The sequence below is a fragment of the Dryas octopetala genome, chromosome 7 (assembly GCF_963921425.1).
Source record: "Dryas octopetala chromosome 7, drDryOcto1.1, whole genome shotgun sequence".
In the NCBI taxonomy this organism is placed as follows: Eukaryota; Viridiplantae; Streptophyta; class Magnoliopsida; order Rosales; family Rosaceae; genus Dryas; species Dryas octopetala.
The window spans coordinates 16,385,924-16,403,005 of NC_141372.1; the positions used below are offsets into that span (position 1 = coordinate 16,385,924).

At 36.6% G+C, this 17,082-nt stretch overlaps 2 protein-coding genes and 1 pseudogene across 9 annotated transcripts; all 3 read right to left on the reverse strand.

The window, feature by feature from the left end:
* On the reverse strand, positions 1–5,058 carry LOC147280110 (putative disease resistance RPP13-like protein 1). Its single transcript, XM_086251003.1, has 3 exons — positions 1,887–5,058; positions 969–1,060; positions 1–269 (listed from the first exon to the last, which is right to left on the reverse strand). Exons 1-2 carry the CDS (start codon positions 4,866–4,868, stop codon positions 1,037–1,039), a joined length of 3,006 nt encoding a protein of 1,001 aa, XP_086107129.1. The 5' UTR covers positions 4,869–5,058; the 3' UTR covers positions 1–269; positions 969–1,036.
* Positions 5,059–5,820: 762 nt separating this feature from the next.
* Positions 5,821–7,226, reverse strand: LOC147280111 (large ribosomal subunit protein uL1-like; annotated as a pseudogene). The gene is made up of 4 exons (XR_015123244.1): positions 7,021–7,226; positions 6,759–6,924; positions 6,248–6,453; positions 5,821–6,078 (listed from the first exon to the last, which is right to left on the reverse strand). The product of XR_015123244.1 is annotated as a large ribosomal subunit protein uL1-like (transcript).
* On the reverse strand, positions 7,091–15,698 carry LOC147280112 (phosphatidylinositol 4-phosphate 5-kinase 8-like). 7 transcript variants are annotated; one of them, XM_086249743.1, is made up of 7 exons: positions 15,588–15,698; positions 15,195–15,260; positions 13,897–14,040; positions 12,718–13,785; positions 11,815–11,982; positions 10,346–10,511; positions 8,041–8,175 (listed from the first exon to the last, which is right to left on the reverse strand). In XM_086249743.1, exons 3-7 carry the CDS (start codon positions 13,911–13,913, stop codon positions 8,113–8,115), a joined length of 1,482 nt encoding a protein of 493 aa, XP_086105869.1. In that variant the 5' UTR covers positions 13,914–14,040; positions 15,195–15,260; positions 15,588–15,698; the 3' UTR covers positions 8,041–8,112. The 7 variants fall into 7 exon arrangements, with proteins under 7 accessions (XP_086105870.1, XP_086105869.1, XP_086105868.1 ...); XM_086249742.1 differs by lacking the exon at positions 15,588–15,698 and adding an exon at positions 15,366–15,535; XM_086249744.1 differs by lacking the exons at positions 8,041–8,175; positions 15,588–15,698 and adding an exon at positions 7,091–7,230 and having other exon boundaries at positions 15,195–15,535.
* Positions 15,699–17,082: the final 1,384 nt, after the last annotated feature.

A 17,082-nucleotide genomic window follows, 5' to 3' on the forward strand; every position in this document is an offset into this window, starting at 1 on the left:
TACCAAAATGCATATCTCAATAAAAACAGATAGAAAAGAGTTTTCAAAAATAAAAATTCAGCAACCAGTGTTTACAAATCACAATTGTATTCTAATATCTGTACAGTGGGCTACTTCTCGAAAGTCAAACTTGATCAAAATCTGGAGCTTGTAATTCTCTGTAAGGTTGTTCGGGATTGGAGAATTGTGTTATGCTGGTTATTGCCTTGGCGCCCATGAAAATTGCCTGTCCATCTCATCAGCAGAGTTTGACATCTTGTCGACTAAGCCTGGAAGAACAATAAACGATTTCAGTGGCATGATGCAATTAAATTCTCAAGAATTAATCGCAGACGAACAAAAACTAAAAATTCTGGTTTGCACTCAGTTACATGTTGCATTAATTCTTATCGGCTGAACTTGTACCCTCTATTCTAATCTGTTAATTTATAACTTCAACAATCAATATGTAACAAAACTGATGGGTAGATTTGTTAGTGTCCATAGACAATCAACCCATTCATATTGAGCAAGAAGCATATAAAATATAATTGGCCTTAATTTACATATTTGTTAGCTTCTAAAGCTCCAGTGTAATCTTCATATTCTTTGAACAAGAAGTATATAATATGTACGGATTTTATCAAGGATGGCAATCTAATTTTGCTTAAAATGTAATTTATGTCATTGCAGGCTGCTGCAGAGGAAAAGTTCAAGCTTTGCAGCATAGTATATCAATCGTTGGGTGCCAACAATATGATCAACTCATGGACTAATTATCTAGCAGGAACACAATTACTATGGCACCTTGGTGACAAAATATAAAAGGCATGCATTTGACTAGAAAATATTAAGTATACTTAGTTTCTTGTGTTTTATTCACTCACATCAAAACAAAACTCTTTAATTAGTTGTGGTTTGCAACAGGAAATTTGATGTAATCTCAAACACAATAGAAAACTCTTTTGTATCCACGATGGAAGACTTACTCGTATAAAAAGAAGGGATCCGGAGGTATGTGAGCATTAACCAAGAAAAAAACCCCGGGCATTGTGTATTAAAAACAAGATGATGCACCAGCCTGTGGTTGACAGAAAAACATTAGATACTCATCAACTGTATAATCCATCACAATCAATACATTTCTTCATTGATGAAATCATATCAGACATATTTTATCAAAAAATATATAAAACATTTGAGACTTAGTAATGTAAATAGCCAAATTCAGTACCAGCTGGTATTGATTGATATTTCAAACTGCACTCTATGTCTTCTTAATTAGGATTCAAAATGGTTATCAAAACATTTTCTGGTCTCTAACTTGAGAAAGGAAATTTTTGGTGTGAAACCAAGTTTGGGTGTGAATCACCTGGAGTGAATTCAGTCTCTATCTTTATCTTTTAAGAGGTTCAATCTTCTCGTTGTCTTAATCTGCTTAGCCTACTAAGAAACTGTTTCTTGAGTTCATATCTTCTTATATTCTTGCCCATCTGGCATTTTCAGCAATTCTATTGTCTTCCCTTACTTCTGAAATTTCTAGCAATCCTTCTAAACCTGAGTTTAAATCTTATCTTACACATAACTTATCTTATGTTGAATAACCTCAATTCACTAAAATGGAATTAAGACTTGCATTGGAAATTGAACAAACCGTAAACTAGAGGAGTCTACACAGCCATTGGATCTACTTTGTTTCTGAATTTTAAGGAGAAAGAAAGAGTAAGCCAAAAATGTAAAAACTAATATGTCGAAAAAGAAATAGTAAGAGAAATTTGAAACCAGGGGAGATTTCAATCGATTGGATGTCGATCTGTTGAATATGCATATATGTTTGATCAAAGTAAGGGCTTTTAGATTCGCTGCTGAAAAATGAAATTTACAAGCATAGACTGCAGAATTAGTACCTGACTGAGATGGAATAATTTTGGTGGCATTCCCCCTTCCGGAAATGATTCCAATTCTGGACAATTTTCTATTGACATAGTCTCAAGAGATGGGAGAAGGGTGTGCATCTCTTCTGGCAGTGACCTCAATTTCTCACAGAAGCGGATCTTCATCTTGGTCAAGTTGGGCGCTTGTAGCCCTCCATCGGGAAAACACACCAAATTTGGGCATTCCTCTATTTTTAATTTCGTGAGGGATAGGAGGAGTTTAGGGCATTGGGAAGTAGCAAGGGATTCTACATTAGCGTTCCTGATTCTGAGCTTTTCAAGCTTTGGGAAGTAGTCTAACGGGAATCTCCCGCTTAGCTTGGGACAATCCCTCAACTCAAGCTCACAAAGATTAGGAAAAGCTCCACCCTCTTGATTGCCTCCAACATAAGACCATTCTTGCCACTCCCGCATACTTATGAATTTCAAAACTTGCAGAGATCTAAATGGCACCCTTATTCCACAAGTATCGTCACCATAAAACTCAGGGCCTATGGACACCACTCCATTTAAGTCAATAATTTCAAGCTTTCTGAGGGAGGGTAACTGCCCAAGTGGTGGCAAGAAGAAACAATATTCACATTTCTCAAGTTTTAGAGAAACTAGATTGGAGGAAGAATGATCTACTAACCAATCAGGAAATCTTGTAGCCACATAAGAACGGATCGTGAGTATTTTTAGGTTTGTATGAGGTTGGAGGTTGGCAAGCACTTCTCCATCTTTTTTTGAATCCTCAGTATCACCTCCCCATTCCAAACATAGTTGATTGAGATACTTCTTATCCCTCATATTGGCCTCCAAAGCATCCTCGGCCCTCACAATATTATGAAGCCCAGAAATAGAAAGTTGTCCGCGCAAAGACTTAAGCTCCTTCAACTCTGCAATGTTACGCCCAGTGTACTTGTCTAGGACAAACACGCCTTCAAACGTTTGTAGATCTCTCAATCTCCCCATATGTGGTGGCATTTTTTCCAAGTCTTCGCATCCCGTGATATTAAGATGGCGCAAGCTGATTAGTCTTCCAAAGTTAGTTGGCAACTCAGCAAGAAAACAGCACCCTTCCAACAATAACGTCTGTAAATTATGTAAAGTACACATCGTGTCAGGTAACTTTTGGATTAGACTGCCAGATAAGTCCAAGTACCTAAGATGCTTCAAGCTACCGATTGAATTTGGCAACTCATGAATATAATATCCTGATAAATTGATCAATCTTAGATATTGCAGCGCGGGCAAGAGATCATGCAGTTCACCATATACATTTAATGATGGTAAGGGTAGAAAAGTGTGTAAATGTTTGGCCTCATATAAAGCTTCCAATTTCTCTGAGCCATCAGAATCAAGTCCCGTCATATACGAAAAATGACGAGTCTTGCTCACAATGTTGACAGAGTCATCATTGTTCTCCAACCTAACACAAAATTCTCCGGATAAAAATTTTGCTAAATCATTAACAAGGTCATGCATGATAAAACCACTTGAGGATAGAAACTTGGAACGTTGAAAAAATGACCTTGACATTAGATCATTAAAGTATTCCTCCCCAGTTTCTTCCATGGTTATATTCTTGTTTTTAGGTTGTAAGAGATCTTCAGCCATCCACATCAAAATCAATTTTGATTTTTCAAATACATAATCTTTGGGAAAAATTGAACAATACATAAAACAACGCTTGAGATGTGGAGGTAGATAATGGTAACTCAACCATAGAGCCGGCAGAATCTCCATATCTGATAACTCCCATATTTCACTCTTCAGTATCTTTTCCCATTCCTCCGGATCTAATTTAGAGCGTAATAAACTCCCAAGTGATCTTGCAGCTAAAGGAAGACCTTTACACTTTCTAACAATTTGTTTTCCAACTTTTTCAAGATCTGGATGTGGATTCACTCCTGCATTTTGTAAGGCATGTTTTGCAAATATTAACCAGCAATCATCCTCGGAAATTTGCTCCAGACGGTGAATTTGATCAAGAGTGCCCATCATAGATGCAACATCGTCAAAACGTGTTGTGACAATGATCTTGCTTCCATGGCTTCCGTTCTCAAAGGGACGATTTAAGAGATCCAATTGGGAATAATTCACTTTCCAAACATCATCAAGAACAACGAGAAACTTTTTCCCCGTCAAAGCCTTCTTGAGATTAACTTGAAGCATATCTAGGTTTGTGATATGATCACACGTTTCTGAAGTGACTGACCCACAAATTGTTTGTGTTATTTTGACAATATCAAATTCTTCCGAAACACAAACCCATGCTCGGAGGTGAAACTCTTGCTGTACTCGATCATTGTTGTATACTAGTTGAGCAAGAGTGGTCTTCCCAATCCCCCCCATGCCCACAATGGGAATCACGCTTATCTTATTGCCAGTCACGTCATCCGCTAGCAATAATTTGATGATGTTGTCCTTCTCCTTCTCCCTTCCAAATACAGAGTCTTCTCCCAAAGGCAAAGAAGTTGTAGGTAATCTTGCATATGCATGTAGGCTATCCTTAACATCTTCTTTCAAACCAAGCACATCTTTTTCACTTACAATAAGTTCTAACCTCTCAAGAATCTCCAATATTCTGGGTTCCAGAGTTTTGTCAAGTTCATGCAAGGAAGGAGAAGTGATATTGTGTACCTGACGAGTGCTGCTGCTCCCAGATTCTTCTTCTTCCACCTTGCGTCGCAGGGCTTCAGTCTTGATCTCATCCAACAGGTCCTCTGCATGATGGACAGCATCTTTAAGCTCATCAAGCCACTCCCTCACTCTCGGGTCTCTGATTTGCTTCCCTTCTGCATCATCAAGCACTGCATTCACTGACAACAACTTCAACTTCAACTTCTGGAGCAGCCCAGCAGTGACTTTGTGTCCTCGGATGAAGTCAAGGACCGGACGGGATGCCATCCTGTCAAAGAGAACAGAGAGAAAAGAAGAAAGAACCGCTCCACCAACAACTTCAAGAGCCATGACTTGTTTGTTTAGCTGGACAGACAGGGAAATGAAAGATAAAGAGGAAAGCTAGTGATCAGAAACAGTAAGTGAAACAATTGTTCAGTTGTGATGTCTGATTCTCAGAGAACGAGCTTCTTGGTATAATCTCTAGATCTATGTTGGCCTCTCAGAAATTCCCTTCTTGCTGATATCTCCTTCGGAAATTTCACTTAGTGGGATTGTGGGAGTGGGCTGCTTTTACATCCCACAACTGCTAGTCAAACAAGGAGCACATGGGTTGTTGTCCTGCGGGGTAGAGCACATGGGAGCATATGACAGCACATGGGAGCACATGGGAGCACATGGGAGCACATGGGTTGTTGTCCTGCGGGGTCATGAACATAATTGAAGCTCATAATTGAAAACGACAAAAGGAAAAACAAAACACATCCAACGAGACACCCATTCGGCACTGGTCCACCGAGCTGTCTGCCATGGCTTCCTACAGATTTGTTTTATTATTATTATGTTTATAGCTGAGTACTTTATATTGAGGCAGGTTCTTATTAGTTTTTGGTTGCTCAGGGAAACTAGCAGTTGCGTGCGTGCTTGTTGATGTGATTATCCGGTGCATCTTTTTTTTTCCCTTCCAAATTTTGGGATTATGACTAGTGAAGTTGAAGTTTATGCAGTAATAATAACACTACTATTTAACATCAAATTATTATTTTAACAGATTCAGTTACAAGATTTTGCATAATTTTTTTCACAAAACAATTTGTTTCTTGCATTTAGTTACCCAATTTTTCAGTGCTTAAATTGATAAACATGGAAAATTGAAATATCAAGGATTTGATACTTATTTGGATGTTTTGTTTGGTATTCCATTTCTTTATTTATATTTGTTGACTTCTCCCATACATTTCGTTGAGTTGCACAATTGCATTAGAGATTCTAATGTTCTAAGTGGGTTCGGGGGAGAGAGAGAGAGAGAGAGAGAGAGAGAGAATCCAGTTCCTCTCCAACAAAAATTAAATATCAAGTCTAACATAGCAATGTTGATAAGCATTAAGCAAAATAGTAAAACAGCCAACCAACAAGAAAATTTGACAATTAAGATAGCCACACTTCCTATAAGTATTAGCTCCAACAACCTTCCCCTACAACTCTCAAAACATGTGAAAGGTCTTTCTCAATAGATACGAAATGGCTTCCCCATGGTCGTTTTAAGGTTCAAGCACTTGACCTGATAAAAAAGAAAAAGACAATAAATTAGACAATAATAATGGCAAATAATAAACTGCAGGCTACGCAGGATAACATTTTGAAGATTTTGTAATAAAATGCAAGTAGTGAATTCAGAGCTGTACAACAAGAAAAATATTCTTTACAAATAAAGATCTTATGCAGTTTACATTTTGCCAATTCTTCTTCAAAAGTGAAACGAGGAAGTTAACACTCAATTGCACGTTTTGGAATATCTGCTTCTCCTCCATGAACACATTTCCCACAGCAACTCCCATGCAAAGAACCTTCTTCAGTTGGAACTTAATTGTTGCTTTTGTCTCAGAAACCTTAGACTCAAGTGATTCTTGGTGAGTAACAAGGGTTGGGAATTTTCCTACAGCGCATATGAATTGAACCAAAATAAGACAAGAAAAGAACTATAGTTAAACAAATGCAAGTACAAGCAATTCAACAAAATCTTCATCTTCAAACAATACTATTAACAATTCAACAGATTGAGCAATTCACAAAAACTTCATGATAAATACCAGAGCAGCTTACAACATAAAAAAAAAAGTTCAAATAAAGGAATGATTTTTTAAGAACATCAATACTGCATATGCACATATTACAGTTCAGAAAGCAAGCAGCAATCAAAAAAATTTTCAAATACTCTTCCTAAGCAGACTGCCTACCCACCTGCTTTGTTGAGACCAGGACCCAAAAGACGGGGGATCTGCTTAATGACAGCTTCGGATGCTAAAAAGGCATGGTATTTCTTGGCCAACTTCTTAACCAATTTCTTGTTCTTGTTTAGCTTCTTCAACCCTTCTACATCCATGTAATCCAAACCTAACTTCTCAGCCTGTAATTAAATCAACAAAGAAAACAGTACAGAACACAAAGAAATCCACTAATTCAATCTTATGTTGATGCTTTATCTGAGCAAAAAATTCATTACCTCTTCAACATGCTGAGTATCTCCAAGCATGCAGACCTTCATCTTTGGACGAGGAATGTGTGGCAACTTAACAGAACCACTGAAACGCTTGTCCTTTTGGGGATCATAGTTTTTCAAAGTTCAATGGTCTCAGTGAAGTTACGCTTCTTTTCCTTGGACACATTCATAATAATGGAAATACCCTCTCTGAGAGTATCACTCTGAAGCTTACTGTAGAGACATAAAAATACTAAGATGGTAGCACTAAAAAATAGCCACTTAGCATGTCATACAATAATGCACAAAAATATTATGAAATTAATCAATAGGAAGATCACTATCAGTCACTTGATGAGTTATGTTTTACACAAATAACCAGGAAGCATTATTTAACTTAAAACGCAGCCCTCCATCCAAATGGCCCACAATACAGCCAGAACACAGCACTGTCGCAGAACTATGGCCTTCGCTTAGCATTGCAAAGCAATCTGCTGGAATCACCCAACTTACCCCTGCCTCCCTAAAAGAATTCTGCCATAAACGGACAGCTACTGGACAGTGTACAAACACATATGGAATTGATGGATCATTTTGTTCAAGTAAGAAGCAAAAGGGATATAATGATATTAAAATATCAAATAAATGCAACACCGATAAGTCAGGTCGCAGAAGCCTTAACTTGACCACTCATTTTTCTTTCACCTCCTCAATCAATGGGCTATGGCCTTCACAAATACAATCATTACATAGTGTAACTAACGATCTAAAAACACAGGAAAAGCATTCATCCTGACTTCCCACAATCTCTCCCCAGCAGCTTCCAACAAATGCATTCTTTTTTAAAAATATTAGCATTTCCCAACCCATCAATTTCAATATCTTCACAGCTACAATCTTCACATTCAATTTTAAAGGGATAAAGAAACAGAAGATGATACAAAAAACCAACAAAAACCTTCTGACTGGAAATGGTGGGATTGCAGTTCCCTTTGACCTGAGCTACATGTAATCATTGGCTTGCCAAGAATCAGACAAAAAATTCTGGAATCAAGAGGTCCAATTAAAACTAGCATGCCAAGAACCAGTCCATTCATGTCCAATTATGTGATCATTTCAGCAAAGCTCCATTTGTTTCCTACAAAGATTACGAAGGAGTACCCCTCCAATCTGAGCTATCTGAAATTATTATATAGAGTTAAAGCCCTTGCAAACATAAAGGAAACTAGCAATTCCACATCAATAGCACCCTTTGACCACCAGACATATGGTAAATGAAAACCTTCCTTTCATGATTTTCCTTTTACAATCTCATCCACATCAATTTGAGGCATCAAAGAAACAGCTAGTGGATCCTATGATTCAGTGGACACAATTGCTAATGTAGCTATGAATATGCATTGGAGACGATCCCTTCAAATCATTGAAAACTGACCTAAAAGAACAAAAATCTAATTTAGCCCCACAAAGAAGAATATTTTCAAACTAGTCGTTAAAACTCCTAGCATGTGTTTTCCGATCCAACAAATCTACGATTTTCGGCAAGTAAAATGTGCAAATTCTCAACCAGCACAGGTGGCCCAGTGGTAAAAGGTATGCATAGGGCGAGATGTAAACTCGAACATCCTAGGTAGAACCCTCCCCCCCCCCCCATGAGCGCAACACCCATATATAACTCCTACATATCCAAGATTTACGTAAGATCTTGGACCCGATAAGGGGCGAATCATGAGGGTTTTCCTCGTTACCCAAAATAAACAAGTAAAAGTTGACAAAGGTACTTTAATATGCAGAATAAGATCTCTCTTCTCTAACCAACTTGAGTTGGTCAAGTCATGATGTATTATAGTTCTAGGATAAATTTACATCTCACAAGATATAAATTATTAGTAAACTGAAAAAACAAAAATAATATAATAATTTTATAGAAAAGTAAAAAGAAAAGGATTGCTTACGGATTTTTCCAATTTTCTGCAGGTTGCTTCTTATGGTGCGTTTGAATGAGGAAGTTTGAAAGTACGAGCGAATTTCAAAATTGCGAAATTGAAAGAATGGAGTTTAAAGTCCTGGAACTTGTAAAAGATCTTGTTTGGCCAACTTATTAAGCATGATGGAATTTAAATGCAATTTTAGTGGTAGAGGTGGTGGTGTAAATGCTAACAGTGATGTTGGTGGTGACAAAACTGACGATGGAGGTGGAGTTGGTGGTGAAGGGGGCAAGGTGGTGGTGTCAACGGTTGGGGTGGTAGTGGGAGTGAGGTGATAGAGGCTGGGACAGAGGCGGGGCTAGTGGAAGGAAGATGGTGAGGTGGTTGCGGCAACAGTGATTGCAAAGGTGAGCGTTATGGGAGCAAGATCATAGTAGTGGGGCCAGTTCCGGTGGCTGCAACAATGGTGGTGGTGGCGGTGGTTGATGCAGAATGGAAGTGGTGATGCCAGCAATGGAGGGGGTGTGGTGGTAGTTACAGTGGGGGAGGGGGCAAGCAACTGAAGCAAGGCAGGGGTAGTTGGGTGGGGTGGGGTGGGGGTGACAACGATGGGGAAGCTAGTGACAAGATGGTGGTGACGACGACGACGGCGATGGTGGTTGTGGCAGAAGGGGAAGCGAGATGGTGGTATTTGTGGTTGAGGTGGGGTGGCGGAGTGGTGATGGATCACTTTTTTTTTTTCTTAAAATATCGTTATACTGGGATTTTGGAAATGACACCTATTTAATTTATAACCTCTAAATTCCACATTTTTTTAACATTGAATTTCAAGATTTCCTTCTTGATGATACCAAAGAAGGAAATTAGAGATTGTCATTTCCAAAATTCCAACATTTTCCCATATACCAAGTTTAATTTTCGATGAACACATTGTTATTGTTTTCTACTAGAGGTAGTCAGATTGGGAAGATCAGCATGCTTTTGAATGGGTGGAAATAGAACTAAATTTTCATTCGGTGTGTCTGTTCGACAGTAAAATAATTTTTAAGGATATGTTCTCCAGCAAGCGTACAAATATAAATGCATATACATTACAGAGTACAGACATGTGTAAACATCAATTTATCATATTTTATGATTTTTAACTATCCGAAAGGTCAAGAAAGGGAGCTAGAGAACAGACAATGTAAACCCTATAAAGTTGATAAAAATATACTGAGAATCCACTTTTACCGTTTAAAAAATAAATTCAGACTACAAAAGGTTTTATTAAGAAAAAATAAAAATGGAGCATGTTGATAATCGTTAGCCAACTGCTAAGTTCATTCAATACGAAAAGTAAACTGTTTGGGGTGCGTGGAACTTCGAGTATAAAGAACTCATTTTATATAATTTAGCATAGAGGTTTGCAATGTTCAAACCTTGAGTTCAGTTTTCCTTAGAGTCTTAATCACAAATCTATCATCATGAGAAAGGTAGAAGATACTGCCACTTTTCCCTGGGGAAGAAAGCTCTCTTAAGCCATCATCACCACAAATGGACATCATGTACTCTGCTGCATCTAATTTAAACATCTCCCTTAAATTCCTGAAATGCAACACTTTAATTAGGCAGAAAGAGATTCAAACATGCTTATTTGCATAGGATATAGCAGAAACATATTCTTGTGAGGTTACAAGGTGTATATGATAAAGACAAATATAATACATAAAGAAGAAGGATATACTGCATATTACACCAAGTAAACAAAAACATAAGAATGAATCAAATTGAGAAAATTAACTATTGAGAACGTTGAGAACGCTTATGATTTTGATGATACTAGGTAATGAGAACTATTATATGCTTCAAAGCACCAAAGCCCGTAGTCAGACACATAAGGAAAAACATTTCACGGTCAGAGGCTCAGAACAACACAAAGGAAAAAGAACCATTATGCCTTCTTGTGAAAGAGCCATTATCTGCCAATCTTTTAGTGTTAACAAAAGCTTTATTAGGACGTGGGCCAATAATAGTTTATTTTCTAACACTCTCCCTCATGTGTGAACCCAAGTTCCCCCTGATTGTGGGGCACAACATGTGATATAGTTGACTTAAATAGGGAGGCAGTGCAATGGAGCAGAGATTTGAAAATAAGACCCCTTTCTTTGATACAATATTCGATTCTGTGAGTTTACCACTATCCCCAAAAACTTAAGCTATTTAGGCTTCAGTCAACACCCAACAATTACTTTATATTTTAACAGACTACAGTTGGGCATTGACCTAAGGGCTACTTGTGACTCCACAGGTCAGGGAATCTTTAGGTGTAGATAGGTATCACATGCTTACCTCATTAATATATAATCAGTACCAAAAGCTCTGCAGAAGTCCACTGACAGAAAAGGTTAGTGTTATTTTCAAAAAATGGAGGGAAGTCTCTGTACCTGGAAATCAATGTAATTTACTCAAATGACTTTAATAGTGATCAAGTGGCTGATAGTTGTTAGGACACTACAGAAAAAAAAAAAATTTAGTAGCAGCGCAGCAGGTAGTTACATGTGTAGAGGGAGAAATGTCGAGACAACAACTGTTGCAATTGACATATGTGTATTTTACCAATTTACCCTTATCATTTATCACCAAAAAATTTCATAAGTGAGGTTTCATAGATTAGTTCTTTTCCATAAACAAAACAAAAAACAAAGTCTGACAGATCAACCAAAACCGGAACTGGGGATTGACTTTATCTATTATTATGATGAAAGATAATAATCCACAGTTTAGGATTTCCATTCATTGAGATCTATGCAGACAAATATGCTCTCATTAGAAACCAAACAATCCAAATGCAGAAGCTTTATCTCACTCACTTTCATAGGTTAGGCAATGTGCATAAGGCAACTATTACCTGAAGACCATAGGGCAATAATCTTTCCAATAGAAATCAATTGAATAATGCGGAGGTGTAAACTGAGATCCCTTTCTAGGAAAATACATCCTTATTCTGGCTCGGTCTCCAAAATCAGAAGATCGAACTTCACGTACAGGAACTGGTGTGATCTTCCCAACAGTGTACCTGTGAACTTCAAACAGAATATTTAGTAAGTGTAAAAATTCCTATCAAAATTATAATACTTTGGCAGAGAATGGATCTGCCCAATTAAACTGAGATTTCATCTGGGAGTTCAAATTTATTTAATCATCATATATATTGCTTGAAAGTTATTCTTATTGGTAAAAAAAAAATATAGCTCAAAGTGACAGTTTATGTTATATAGGTCTAAATTGTTAACTTATAAAAATCACAAAAATAAAAATCGCACAAATGGACTTCCTGAAAATCCATTTCCTTCTACTTCCATTTTTTTAAAGGTGACCAACCAGAGATTTAGCCTGTACCTTCATCATCATGACCAAAACTTAGCAATTCCAAAAACATATAACCAAAGAGGATAACATATGGCATAATCCAGCCACGTGAGGATCATTAAATTAAGTTAACACATTACTGGCAGCCAAATGCTTATGCAATCCAATGTTCCACCAAGTCAATAATTTCAATTTTCAATTTTCAAACATCAGGTAAAATATTGAGGGCTCTGTGCCAGTGAATACACATGGAATAAGAAACATCAAACACACATGTGAACATGCAAACAAAAAGAGGGATTTTTTTTTTTTTTTTTTTTTTTTTTTTTTTTTTTTTTTTTAAGAATGCAAACTAAAGAGGATATTGAAGATTAAATGGTCATTTTTGTGCACATTGGTATTAATAGTTTGAGACTACAAAGGTGTGGGTCAAGCGATTTACCTGATACCAAGTTGCAGATTAAGCATCAAATAATAGCTTCTATGGCCTCCAAAAATGTCAATACATGACTTCTTTCCTTCCTTCACTGAAATTTTATTCTGTTGTTTACTTTTCTTTGACATCTCTGTATAATTCCTAACTCTCTCTTTAATCAACACCCCTTGCATGTATTCTCTCTCGTAAACAAAATTGTTGTTATCTTGTGTCTCATGATGACTTTCCTCGGAGGTATGGGACAATGTGCGTAAAGAGTCGTAACATCTAAATTCTCTAGCAGGATCCAAATGGGTCCAGTTTTTATCTAATGACATAGATTTGTGTGATATACGACTTGAATTTCTTAAAATTCCACCAATGGAGATTTTCTCAGAAAAACTGCGCTTAACACTTGGTCTAGCCTTGCTTTCTTCTGAATTTACCAATGATCCAGACAGCAAACTCTTTCCATCATCATATCCCAGAGAGCTGCACCACTTCTTTAAGGGCGGATGTCTAGTTCCAGCTGGATAGAATGTTTCTTTTCCATCTTTTAGGCCCCGACTCCACGTTCCAAAATAATATCCCCCATCTGAGAACCTATAAATTCCAGACCCATCTCTTAACCCATTTAACCAGAAACCATTGAAAAGATCACCATTGGCCCATTTCATGACCCCTCTACCACACATTTTCCCAGCTTTCCAACACCCAATATATGTATTCCCACTACTCCAAGAATACCTACCACTACCTTCATGTACTCCTTCCTTCCATGATCCTTCATAAGTATCTGAATTACAATACTGCTTTTTTCCAGTCCCATGCTGAATATTCATCCTCCAGGAACCCCGGTAAAAGGTACCATCAGATCCAGTAAAGATGCCATAACCATGAAGGTAACCACCAGAGAAATCACCCACATATTGTGCTCCTGATGTCCAAACTATCTGCCCTTTACCTGTCATTTTTCCTTCTTCCCAGTCACCCTCATAGACTGTTCCATCAGACCATGTGTATTTACCCTTACCATGTGGCAGAATTCCCTTAAAATTTCCAACATAGATGTCTCTATTTGAGAAGGCTTTCTCACTAAACCACTGAAGAAAAAAAAAAAAAAAAAAAAAAAAGATATTATTTATGGAACCTGATTACATTGGAAAATGAAGGGAGGAGAGAAACAGATAACCTGAGAATTATTACCTTTCAGTGTCCTCCATAACAGCCTATAATAACTAATTCATTCATCCTGGATATTGTTCACAAACTTCATCTCATACAGGTTTTCTAACTGTAGGCAGATCCATAAGTAGAATAACAAATAGACTCTTCAATCACCTTCATCATCTATATAAAAGCAGCAAGCAGGTTTTGTGACTCTGAACATAAAACATATCCATCAAATAAAGGCGATAACACAATTGTTTATATGCCAGATATTATTTTCAAATGATGCTCTTTTTTCTATTTGTTTAAAGAAAAAAAGAGAGCATCATTTTTCTTATGCCTGTGCTTTTGCATCCTGGCTTCTGGTAAAGGAAAAGTTAAGCATCTTTTTTGAGTTTCTCTAATTCGTTTCTTTGTCATAAATTATGAGATATGTTTTAAAAGATTACATGCTCATCTATAAAAACTTTGATGGCTTGGAGCTGGCAGAAACTCAATCAACCAATTGCTAAATCAACAACACATCCAATTCCAATATATTTTAACCAAAAAGCCCTAAAACATTAGTGTAAAAGAATTTTTTGTAATTTCAAAAATCAAGATAAACTTAAAAATCCAACATTGACCTGCTATCCTAATCATCTACTTCCAAATTAAAATCATTGATCTATATCCTGCTTAACATCACCATATGGCATCATTTGAATGATAAAAAGAAAAATCCAAACAAACTACCAATAAAATGCACCTTCTTATTTGAAAGGTAGTTTCCACCCCCAAATTTTCCAAAGTTTCCAAACGAATACTAATAGCAGTATGCTTTAATTGTACAAAAACAGTTTTTTAAAAAAACATAGAACTTGAATTCCTAATATTCTAGTTATATGCAAAGCTTCCAAGTAATCTGATAATTCATATTCCAAAGATGTAGCACTGCATGCCAACTGCTACTTCCCAAACTATAAATTATACAGCTAACCATTTTCTCGTTGACAGTAATCTTACAACAAGAAAATGAGCCTGTAGTTAACCAGATCATAGTTTTGAAGTTTTTCAAATGGTATGCAAATGCAATAATCAACTTCAAGCAAAGAGGGAATTTTCAGCTTTATGGGTTACTGCTTTACACATATCAAATGCTCTTGACAATAATTGAGTACCCATTTCAGTGAAACTCCTATTCCTAATAACATTAGGAAAGCATTAAAGCCCCACTACAGAAACCTGAGAAATTAAAGTTCTTTATATACAGTAATGAATTTTGATACTAATATCAACAAAATGAATTTAAAAAAAAAAATTAGTGATTTAAATGGGGAATAACATAAGCTCACCTGGGCTTAGATTTAAAAGTTGAAGCCAATCCCTCTCTCCAAAGAGACCCCAAAACTCTCAATGAACTGAGTTTCAAGAAAAAAAATGAAAAATAAATAAAAGAATCCCAAAAAATTTCAGGGCCAAAAAAAGCAATAAAGAGCACGAAAAATTCCGAAATTCAAACCGACCTTTGCCCCAAAATTTTGACAAAAGAAAGTCAAAAACAAGCTAAAAATGAATTTTGACAAAAAAAAGAAAAGTGGAAACCGACTTGAATTGACACTTCTTGACCACTCGCTCCTCTCTCCCTCTCTAAAAACTGATCATTCGGTTTGAACTTGGTTTTCCCTTTGTTCCACCTGAGAAATGGAAAAAGGGCAACAACAGTGAACAGACAGACAGAGAGAGACCCTTGATTCCGCTGTTCGAATCTAGACACGTGTCACACATCTGTCACGCGGGATCCACACCCTCTTCATCAAGCATTAAGCATAAATGTCTGCCGCCACGAAAAGCATACTGGCTGGGCTAAGATTGGGTGTGTCGCGGTGCACCAAACCCTTCACGTGGGGATTCGATTCCTTTTGGTCTTCTTCCGTAGCCCATGTGACTTGTGTAGGTACGTGCAAGTTGCAACTGACCAGATTCTTCCTCCATGTCAAAGTAAAAGAGAGTAGCCACAGCAACTACTATATTATTCTCCGTTTTTTTTTTTTTTTATTGATATTACATTATACGAGGAAATTATAAATTTGGTCCACTTATTTTATACTTAGTTTAATTTTGGTCCACAATTTTTTTTAAAAGATTATTTTAAATCATTTTAGTTGTGTTTTCTTCAATTATAAGTGAAGTATAAGTTATATTTCATTATTTCTTAGTCATAAAAACTAATTTAGAGTATTTGAATAAAGAGAAATAAAGTGATTATATTTTATTTACTCAAATTTAGATCAATTTTAAATCTGATGTATTTTTAACTAGTTAGATACTTACATGTATACACATATACCATACTTTGATGACAAAATTTGATCAAAATACAAATACAAATATGTTCTTCTAATTAACAAATTTGATAAATGTGTTCGTAGATTGTTACAATTATCTGAAATTATTGTCATGTAATTTCAATAATTATCCGCCCACTTGGGGTGGATACTATCTTGTCTCAGCTGATTGGATAAAACTCATATCTCAGTTAAGAGATAAGGATGGTAGATGAAGATTGTGGTCTTTGAATTTGAATTCAAACAGAGACCCAATCTCACCACACTTCTGATAACTCTCTCTAGGAAACCACAAGAAAAAAAAAAGTCTGATGGGAGACTCATACATAAACACTCGTGCATATACTCTTCAGTAACTCAACCTTAGACAATTCACCAAAAGAGTCTGGGAGCTTTGGGATCGTGGAAATCTTGGGATCTGACTTTCATAGCAAATCCCTTACCTTGGAGACACAAGAACGTGCACAGAAGTTGTGATTTGCGTTTCCACAGCAGGTGGGTTGATTACTGCACGTCGAGGCCATAACATCAAGGTGGTTACACTAATTCAAGACACTTCCGCACAGTAAGTAATCTGAACTGGAGTTTGATTTCCAATTGGCATTTGATTTCCAATTGACATTTGATTGCTGTTGTAATTGCTATATGAGATGTCAACTGTTTCATTACGGAATGTAAACTATTGCATTGATATAAAAATATTACATAGATAATCACCGTCACCTTAAATGTGTAATTTTTTAAATAGATAAATTATTGACTCCCAAAATTTTTTCCTTAGGTGGACAGGACTAAAACAAATAAAATGTTCTCCTAAGGAACAAATTTTTTAACAATTGTGAGAGACTGTGAATAATCACAACTGGATTAAATGTGTAATTTCTTAAATAAATAA